Source organism: Lepidochelys kempii, chromosome 13 (assembly GCF_965140285.1).
Source record: "Lepidochelys kempii isolate rLepKem1 chromosome 13, rLepKem1.hap1, whole genome shotgun sequence".
Lineage (NCBI taxonomy): Eukaryota > Metazoa > Chordata > Testudines > Cheloniidae > Lepidochelys > Lepidochelys kempii.
In genome coordinates this window covers 6059257-6069823 of record NC_136392.1, presented here as the reverse complement: position 1 = coordinate 6069823, position 10567 = coordinate 6059257, and the positions used below count along the sequence as shown (strand labels likewise).

The window sequence follows — 10567 nt, the reverse complement described above, 5'->3', positions numbered from 1 at the left end:
ACCACAATGAACTACCCTTGGAAGCTCATGGAGCCAGACAACTTCCAAAACATCCTTGCAGGTAACTCCTCTTCACTAGAACATTGAGAGGCCATTGAATAGAACAAGGACTCTCAGCCCGAGGATTCCCATCTTAGTGGGACAGGGATCCTTATTACATGAAGTGATCCTGGAATGCAAAAACAGGTGCTAGGATAGAAACAGTTGAAAACCACTGGAGTAGAAGATCTACTAAGCTCATTAGCCACAGCCATTGACACTCTGGCACTGAAGGGTCCAATCCTAGTACCTCCTGCAGATCTCCATGGATCTTTGATCACCTGTAGCAAAAAAACTGGGAGGGAAGAAATCTTGAGCCTCAGTTGTGGAAAACCCAACCGGACACAGACAGGCTCCAGAAGGAATTCTTTAATGGACACCATTAAAAACACCAGCATTTACTGTTTGCTGTAGATAAATGCACTGTGTGTTTGAGGTAATTCCCATCTGAACAAACAGAATATAACAAATCCCTAGACCAGTGCTCCAACCCACTATATCCTCCTCATGAAAATTCTCTCCTAGAAGCTCAGTTCTTCATTCTGCTCTATTCTACCCAGGCCTCTATACCATCCTCCTCACTGTAGTGTCTGCGTGCCTTCAATGATGCCCACACAAAGCCCTGGTCTACACTAGGACGTTAGGTCGAATTTAGCAGCATTAAATCGATGTAAACCTGCACCCGTCCACACAATGAAGCTCTTTATTTCGACTTAAAGGGCTCTTAAAATCGATTTCCTTACTCCACCCCTGACAAGTGGATTAGCGCTTAAATCGACGTTGCCGGCTCGAATTTGGGGTACTGTGGACACAATTCGGTGGTATTGGCCTCCGGGAGCTATCCCAGAGTGCTCCATTATGACCGCTCTGGACAGCACTCTCAACTCAGATGCACTGGCCAGGTAGACAGGAAAAGAACCGCGAGCTTTTGAATCTCATTTCCTGTTTGGCCAGCGTGGCAAGCTGCAGGTGACCATGCAGAGCTCATCAGCACAGGTGACCATGATGGAGTCCCAGAATCGCAAAAGAGCTCCAGCATGGACCGAATGGGAGGTACGGGATCTGATCACTGTTTGGGGAGAGGAATCCGTGCTATCAGAACTCCGTTCCAGTTTTCGAAATGCCAAAACCTTTGTCAAAATCTCCCAGGGCATGAAGGACAGAGGCCATAACAGGGACCCGAAGCAGTGCCGCGTGAAACTGAAGGAGCTGAGGCAAGCCTACCAGAAAACCAGAGAGGCGAACAGCCACTCTGGGTCAGAGCCCCAAACATGCCGCTTCTATGATGAGCTTCATGCCATTTTAGGGGGTTCAGCCACCACTACCCCAGCCGTGTTGTTTGACTCCTTCAATGGAGATGGAGGCAATACGGAAGCAGGTTTTGGGGACGAAGAAGATGATGAGGAGGAGGAGGTTGTAGATAGCTCACAGCAAGCAAGCGGAGAAACCGGTTTTCCTGACAGCCAGGAACTGTTTCTCACCCTAGACCTGGAGCCAGTATCCCCCGAACCCACCCAAGGCTGCCTCCTGGACCCAGCAGGCGGAGAAGGGACCTCTGGTGAGTGTACCTTTTAAAATACTATACATGGTTTAAAAGCAAGCATGTGAAAGGATTACTTTGCCCTGGCATTTGCGGTTCTCCTAGATGTAGTCCTAAAGCCTTTGCAAAAGGTTTCTGGGGAGGGCAGCCTTATTGCGTCCTTCATGGTAGGACACTTTACCACTCCAGGCCAGTAACACGTACTCGGGAATCATTGTAGAACAAAGCATTGCAGTGTATGTTTGCTGGCATTCAAACAACATCCGTTCTTTATCTCTCTGTGTTATCCTCAGGAGAATGAGATATAATTCATGGTCACCTGGTTGAAATAGAGTGCTTTTCTTCAGGGGACACTCAGAGGAGCCCATTCCTGCTGGGCTGTTTGCCTGTGGCTAAACAGAAATGTTCCCCGCTGTTAGCCACAGGGAGGGGGGAAGGTTGAGGGGGTAGTCACGCGGTGGGAGGAGGCAAAATGCGACCTTGTAACGAAAGCACATGTGCTATGTATGTAATGTTAACAGCAAGGTTTACCCTGAAAGAGTGTAGCCACTGTTTTATAAAATGTGTCTTTTTAAATACCGCTGTCCCTTTTTTTTTCTCCACCTGCTGCATGTGTTTCAATGATCACAGGATCTTCTCCTTCCCAGAGGCTAGTGAAGCTTAGAAAGAAAAAAAAACGCACTCGCGATGAAATGTTCTCCGAGCTCATGCTGTCCTCCCACACTGACAGAGCACAGACGAATGCGTGGAGGCAAATAATGTCAGAGTGCAGGAAAGCACAAAATGACCGGGAGGAGAGGTGGCGGGCTGAAGAAAGTAAGTGGCGGGCTGAAGACAGGGCTGAAGCTCAAATGTGGCGGCAGCGTGATGAGAGGAGGCAGGATTCAATGCTGAGGCTGCTGCAGGACCAAACCAGTATGCTCCAGTGTATGGTTGAGCTGCAGCAAAGGCAGCTGGAGCACAGACTGCCACTGCTGCCCCTCTGTAACCAACCGCCCTCCTCCCCAAGTTCCATAGCCTCCACACCCAGACGCACAAGAACGCGGTGGGGGGGCCTCCGGCCAACCAGCCACTCCACCACAGAGGATTGCCCAAAAAAAAAGAAGGCTGTCATCCAATAAATTTTAAAGTTGTAAACTTTTAAAGTGCTGTGCTTAAAGTGCTGTGTGGCATTTTCCTTCCCTCCTCCACCACCCCTCCTGGGCTACCTTGGTAGTCATCCCCCTATTTGTGTGATGAATGAATAAAGAATGCATGAATGTGAAGCAACAATGACTTTATTGCCTCTGCAAGCGGTGATTGAAGGGAGGAGGGGCGGGTGGTTAGCTTACGGGGAAGTAGAGTGAACCAAGGGGCGGGGGGTTTCATCAAGGAGAAACAAACAGAACTTTCACACCGTAGCCTGGCCAGTCATGAAACTTTTCAGAGTAACAGCCGTGTTAGTCTGTATTCGCAAAAAGAAAAGGAGTACTTGTGGCACCTTAGAGACTAACCAATTTATTTGAGCATGAGCTTTCGTGAGCTACAGCTCACTTCATCGGATGCATGTCGTGGAAACTGTAGCAGACTTTATATATACACAGAGAATATGAAAAAATACCTCCTCCCACCCCACTGTCCAGCTGGTAATAGCTTATCTAAAGTGATCATCAGGTGGGCCATTTCCAGCACAAATCCAGGTTTTCTCACCCTCCACCCCCCCACACAAATTCACTCTCCTGCTGGTGATAGCCCATCCAAAGTGACAACTCTTTACACAATGTGCATGATAATAAAGTTGGGCCATTTCCTGCACAAATCCAGGTTCTCTCACCCCCTCACCCCCCTCCCAAAAACCACACACACAAACTCACTATCCTGCTGGTAATAGCTCATCCAAAGTGACCATTCTCCCTACAATGTGCATAATTAAGGTGGGCCATTTCTAGCACAAATCCAGGTTTTCTCACATACCCCTCACCCCCATACACACACAAACTCACTTCCTGCTGGTAATAGCTCATCCAAACTGACCACTCTCCAAGTTTAAATCCAAGTTAAACCAGAAACTGGTTTTCAAAGCTTCTCTGATGCGTACCGCGCCCTCCTGTGCTCTTCTAACCGCCCTGGTGTCTGGCTGCGCGTAACCAGCAGCCAGGCGATTTGCCTCAACCTCCCACCCCACCATAAACATCTCCCCCTTACTCTCACAGATATTGTGGAGCACACAGCAAGCAGTAATAACAGTGGGAATATTGGTTTCGCTGAGGTCTAAGCGAGTCAGTAAACTGCGCCAGCGCGCCTTTAAACGTCCAAATGCACATTCTACCACCATTCTGCACTTGCTCAGCCTGTAGTTGAACAGCTCCTGACTACTGTCCAGGCTGCCTGTGTACGGCTTCATGAGCCATGGCATTAAGGGGTAGGCTGGGTCCCCAAAGATACATATAGGCATTTCAACATCCCCAACAGTTATTTTCTGGTCTGGGAATAAAGTCCCTTCCTGCAGCTTTTGAAACAGACCAGAGTTCCTGAAGATGCGAGCATCATGCACCTTTCCCGGCCATTCCACGTTGATGTTGGTGAAATGTCCCTTGTGATCCACCAGAGCTTGCAGCACTATCGAAAAGTACCCCTTGTGGTTTATGTACTCGGCGGCTTGGTGCTCCGGTGCCAAGATAGGGATATGGGTTCCGTCTATAGCCCCACCACAGTTAGGGAATCCCATTGCAGCGAAGCCATCCACTATGACCTGCACATTTCCCAGGGTCACTACCCTTGATATCAGCAGATCTTTGAGTGCGTGGGCTACTTGCATCACAGCAGCCCCCACAGTAGATTTGCCCACTCCAAATTGATTCCCAACTGACCGGTAGCTGTCTGGCGTTGCAAGCTTCCACAGGGCTATCGCCACTCGCTTCTCAACTGTGAGGGCTGCTCTCATCTTGGTATTCATGCGCCTCAGGGCAGGGGAAAGCAAGTCACAAAGTTCCATGAAAGTGCCCTTACGCATGTGAAAGTTTCGCAGCCACTGGGAATCGTCCCAGACCTGCAACACTATGCGGTCCCACCAGTCTGTGCTTGTTTCCCGAGCCCAGAATCGGCGTTCCACAGCATGAACCTGCCCCATTAGCACCATGATGCATGCATTGGCAGGGCCCATGCTTTCAGAGAAATCTGTGTCCATGTCCTGATCACTCACGTGACCGCACTGACGTCGCCTCCTCGCCCGGTATCGCTTTGCCAGGTTCTGGTGCTGCATATACTGCTGGATAATGCGTGTGGTGTTTAATGCGCTCCTAATTGCCAAAGTGAGCTGAGCGGCCTCCATGCTTGCCTTGGTATGGCGTCCGCACAGAAAAAAGGCGCGGAACGATTGTCTGCCGTTGCTCTGACGGAGGGAGGGGCGACTGACGACACGGCTTTCAGGGTTGGCTTCAGGGAGCTAAAATCAACAAAGTGGGTGTCTTTACATCAAGGAGTATTTCAGGCAGGACTTCACGGAGGGTTCCAATAAGAAATGGTGCACCTAAGTTATCATTCTTATTGGAACAAGGAGGTTAGCCTGGCCTCTGATTGATACATGGCTAGATTTACCTCGCTGCACCTTCTCTGTGAGTGACTGCAGTGTGACCTAGAGGAATGAGTCCCCTAGACAGGGGAGGAGGCAAATGAGTACAAAACAAATCTGGTCTATTTCTTGTTTTGACCCACTCCATCTATCTTTTACATCTTTGGCTGGCAGCAGACGGTGCAGAAGGACTGCATGCCATCCACATCTCATGGCTGCTCGGCAGAAGATGGTACAGTACGACTGCTAGCCATCCTCATCTCTTGCCTGCCTGGCAGAAGATGGTACAATACGACTACTAGCAATCCTCATCTCTTGCCTGCCTGGTAGAAGATGGTACAGTACGACTGCTAGCAGTCCGTATCGCCTGCCCGCTCACCATAAGACGGTTCAATAGGACTGACTGCAGGACTAAAGAGAATGACCTGGTCAAGTCACTCCAAATTTAGTCCCTGCGCCCATGTCTGCCCAGGCGCTCCCAGCCGACGTGGCCAGGAGCACCTCGGACACGACGAGGACGACTACCAATCGTATTGCACCGTCTGCTGCCAGAAGGCAATGGGTTGCTGCTACGGTGCAGCAAAGCCGTACCGCGTCTGCCAGCACCCAGGAGACATAGGGTGACGGTTACCTGAGCGGGCTCCATGCTTGCCGTGGTATGGCGTCTGCACAGGTAACTCAGGAAAAAAGGCGCGAAATGATTGTCTGCCCTTGCTTTCACGGAGGGAGGGAGGGAACGGGGGCCTGACGATACGTACCCAGAACCACCCGCGACAATGTTTTAGCCCCATCAGAGTGCTCCATTGTGACTGCTCTGGACAGCACTCTCAGATGTCCGATTGTTTGCCATTGCTCTGACGCTGGGAGGGGCGCTTACAGGGTTGGCTTCAGGGAGCTAAAATCAACAAAGGGGGTGGCTTTACATCAAGGAGTATTTCAGGCAGGACTTCACGGAGGGTTCCAATAAGAAATGGTGCACCTAAGTTATTGTCCTTATTGGAACAAGAAGGTTGGCCTGGCCTCTGATTGATACATGGCTAGATTTACCTCGCTGCACCTTCTCTGTAAGTGACTGCAGTGTGATCTAGAAGAATGAGTCCCCTAGACAGAGGAGTGGGGGAAGCAAATGAGTACAAAACAAATCTGGTCTATTTCTTGTTTTGATCCACTCCATCTATCTTTTACATCTTTGGCTGGCAGCAGACGGTGCAGAAGGACTGCATGCCATCCACATCTCATGGCTGCTCGGCAGAAGATGGTACAGTACGACTGCTAGCAGTCCGTATCGCCTGCCCGCTCACCATAAGACGGTTCAATAGGACTGACTGCAGGACTAAAGAGAATGACCTGGTCAAGTCACTCCAAATTTAGTCCCTGCGCCCATGTCTGCCCAGGCGCTCCTGATCGACCTCACAGAGGCGACCAGGAGCACCTCAGACATGACGATGACGGCTACCAGTCGTACTGTACCGTCTGCTGCCACAAGGCAAGGGGTTGCTGCTACTGTGTAGCAATGCCGTACCGCGTCTGCCAGCACCCAGGAGACATAGGGTGACGGTTACCTGAGCGGGCTCCATGCTTGCCGTGGTATGGCGTCTGCACAGGTAACTCAGGAAAAAAGGCGCGAAATGATTGTCTGCCCTTGCTTTCACAGAGGGAGGGAGGGAACGGGGGCCTGACGATATGTACCCAGAACCACCCGCGACAATGTTTTAGCCCCATCAGGCATTGGGATCTCAACCCAGAATTCCAATGGGCAGCGGAGACTGCGGGAACTGTGGGATAGCTACCCACAGTGCAACGCTCCGGAAGTCGACTCTAGCCTCGGTACTGTGGAAGCGCTCCGCCGAGTTAATGCACTTAATGCACTTAGAGCATTTTCTGTGGGGACACACACACTCGAATATATAAAACCGATTTCTAAAAAAACGACTTCTATAAATTCGACCTTATTCCGTAGTGTAGACATACCCAAAGTGAATTTATAATTAAATGTAAGCAGAGTCAGGATGAGCTCCACCCTGACATCTGGTGGTGAGGTGTGGCAAGTTGTGGAAAAGAACTTCAGGGGCCGATCTCATTTGCATAGGCACACCCACCCCACCTAGAATGAGGCCATAGCTGCCCAAGTGGTCACTTTGGCTGCTGTGGGACCCCAGTGTCTCTGTTATTGGGGCAGGAAGAATAAATTGTTATTACCCTGATTATGGGAACTGTGCTTGGAACTGTACTTGGCCTTTTGTTATGATGGAGGGACTCACCATCAACTAAGAAGCACTCGCTAGGCAAGGGTCATGGGTTCCAAAACTCTGTGAATGGAGAGAGGCTTAAGACAGGTATTAGTACCTGGTGGTGTGGGCCTGAAACGCCAATTGCACCTCTGTCTCTCTCCACTGTGGAATGTCAGAGTTAATTTTGGGTCTATTAAGAGTCTTGCTACAGGTACTGTGCTGAACTGACTTTGGCCTTATGGTGCACCAGCACTAAGGCTCCCACTACTATGAGCTGAAACCACTGAGAGTTGAAATCACTGAGCACTGTGTCAAGTAGTGGGGAGCCGGAAGATCTAGAGTGCAGTGATGCTGTTCATGGATAGGCTGGCAGAGCGTTCATGAGACGGCGAGCTGTGCAGAGCGGAGCTGTTCGTGAGATGGTGGGGCGGGGCAGGGCGGAGCGGAGCAGAGCCGAGCCCTGTGGGGCAGTCAGCTTCAGGACACGTAAGGTGCCCCTTACCTCTTTCCCCCACACACAGGCACATTTTAGCCAGACTGGGCAGTAACACTCTGCAGATGAACTTTTGAACTCTGGGGCTGGACTTTTTGGACTTTGGGTGATTTGTGGATTGCTGGACTCAAGAGACATTTGGGTTCTGGGACTCAAGAACCTGAGGGAAAGGATGTGGCCCAATTTGCTGGGGTGGGTTTTTGCTCATGGTTTGGTTAATGAACACTAGTTGTGGTGTTTCCCCAATTTAATGCTGATGTCGTTTACCTCATGTTATTAAAGATTCTCTGCTACACCGAGACTCTGTGCTTGCGAGAGGGGAAGTATTGCCTCTTTGAGGCACCCACAGGGTGTGTAAGATTTTCCCAGGTCACTGGGTGGGGGCTCGAGCCAGTTTTGCATTTGCCTTGATGAGAGGGAACCCCTGTGTACTGAATCCGGCCCTTGCTGCTATCAACTTGGCCTGGCAGAAGGGTTACATAAATAATTATCATAATAATGATGAGGATGATCTCTGTTCTCCCTTCTATTGATTTCCCAGTGCATGTCCTTCTAATGGTCTGTCTTTTAGATTATAAGCTCTTTGGGGCAAGGACTGCCTTTATTTTGTGTCTTGTACTGCACTGAACAAGTAGTAAATAATAAATGTATTAGAGCTAAATGAATAATGATGGATCATCAATAATCCAGCAAATGGAAATAGTGTTGTATGGTAAACGGGTGGGAGTGTCCAATTCATACCAAACAGGTGGAGGGTTCATAAAGCCCTTTAAGAGGCCAGTCCAACAACTCTTCCAAACCATTTCAGTTTGTACAGGCATTTCAGTATGGAGGGAGTGGGGGGTGAAATGAGGGGCAAACAGAGAAAGGGAGAAAAGGAGGGGAGAATTATGGAATATTTTGAATGGCTGAAATCATTGCATGCTGTTGATACCAGCAAACTTGAGCCAGGAATTTAAAAATAAACTTCTGACGTGAAAACAAGATCTTAAAAAACGCCAGCAGCCCAGCCAGCTGGACTCTATATCCAATGCCAACTCTTCTTCGCCGACAGTTATACTGCCAGTTATAACTCCTGTGCACTTCAGCACATGCCATCTCTGTTCAGCGCAGGGATACTGCTGTGATGCCAAGTACATAGATTGGGTACTACTGTACCCCATTAGCTAGTACCCGACCCCCCATTCATTGTTTCTGAAAGGCGTGCAGGCCAGTCATTGACAAAGCAAAGAGCGCATGACAAGAGTGAGGATAATGACATCTCTGTAAAAGAGGATACACCTGAATAAAACACAGTGTGTGATTCCTCCAGCAGAGACAATATTCAGTGCTTGGTGCAGGCCTCACGCAGGTTTACAACCCAACGTGGTTTCATTCATGTCATGGAGCAGCCCTTCTGGAGACAGCATAAATATTCAATCCTTCTTATTACAGGAGTGCTCTTGGGACAGCTTTTTGCATGTTTTTAGGCCCCCATCTGAAACTTTAGACCTCTAGATCTTTAACCGCATTTCAGGAGTTGATCCAGGAGCCAGGTGGAACAGAAGGTTGAATTTCTAAGATATATATACAATTTTGACTGAAAAAGATTTTAAGAAAACAACCCTGATGAAAATATAGTACAGAGATTTGGAGAAAGGTCTGGATGAGTGGGTTTCTACATGGGAAAGAGGATATACATCTTCAATTTGTATAGCTCATACAAAAAAATTGTATAAATTATTGTAGAGATGGCATTTGACTCCAGTTAAGATCCATATTTTGGCTACTAGGGAGGTGCTCCATTGGAGGGGTTTCAGGTAAAGGAACATACTTGCATATATGGTGGTTATGTCCAAGAACCAGACGATTTTGGATGGAAATTATCAAGGAATTCAACTTATGACAAAATGCCAACTTCCTAGAGATCCCCTGACCTGCTTACTTAACGGTCCAGTAAAAGGATCTGCATTTTAAACAGAACAATAAATTTTTTTATGTATTTATCTATTTATTATTGTTAGCAGCAAGACTTTGAATTGCACATTGTGTGACTTCTCCTCCTATGGTGTTGTGGTATAATAAAATATGGACAGTCCTTGTAATGGAAAAGCTTTCACCCCAAGTATGCACACAACAGAAGTGCCAAAAAGAGGACAGGTATTTAGAAATTTAGTCACCCTTTCAAGCATAATCAAAGGAGGAGGGCTTCCCAGCCAGCAAGCCAGAATCATTAGCCCGGTTCTTTGAATATTAACCTGATCCTGAATAAGTAATACACGATATAGTATGTTACATTTTTCATTGTAAATTTGCCTTAATGAAAAGTTTTTTTTTTAAAGAAAACCAATAAACTGGCGTCATTGGGGGCAGGACTCTGGACTGCTAGCTCCAAAGACAAAGGACTTTCCCTTAGGAGCTAAAGGATCGTCTCTGTTAACTGAGGGAGCATTAGAGTTTCCACCTTCTCTAGGCCAGTCACAGGCCACATACACTTGGGCAGGTCTGATCTTCTTCCTCCAGAGGGCAGTATAAAACATTACATACTTTGGCCCTGACCCTGGGGCTCTGCAGAGGTCACTATGTTAGCAGATCTTGGGTCCTCTACCAGTACATTCAATGATGCACCCGCTTTCTCTGCTGAACAAAGGGCTGAGGATTGTACCTCTCCAGTGCCGATGGACATGACTCCTATGTCCTGGTGGTGCCATCCATCTCAAAGGGTGTCCTATAGA

General features: G+C 48.5%; 1 protein-coding gene across 1 annotated transcript; it reads left to right on the top strand.

The window, feature by feature from the left end:
- The first annotated feature begins 1127 nt into the window (after nucleotides 1-1127).
- Nucleotides 1128-2785, top strand: LOC140896891 (uncharacterized). Its single transcript, XM_073308976.2, has 2 exons — nucleotides 1128-1594; nucleotides 2183-2785. The coding sequence occupies exons 1-2, from the start codon at nucleotides 1192-1194 to the stop codon at nucleotides 2698-2700; spliced, it is 921 nt and encodes a 306-aa protein (XP_073165077.2). The 5' UTR covers nucleotides 1128-1191; the 3' UTR covers nucleotides 2701-2785.
- The last annotated feature ends 7782 nt before the right edge of the window (nucleotides 2786-10567 follow it).

Excerpts from the sequence above, each read along its gene's own strand:
- LOC140896891 (XM_073308976.2), top strand. The coding sequence starts at position 1,192 with ATGAAGGACAGAGGCCATAACAGGGACCCGAAGCAGTGCCGCGTGAAA. Across the intron at positions 1,595-2,182 it reads AGCAGGCGGAGAAGGGACCT|CTGCTGCATGTGTTTCAATG; the intron begins CTGGTGAGTGTA and ends TTTTTTCTCCAC.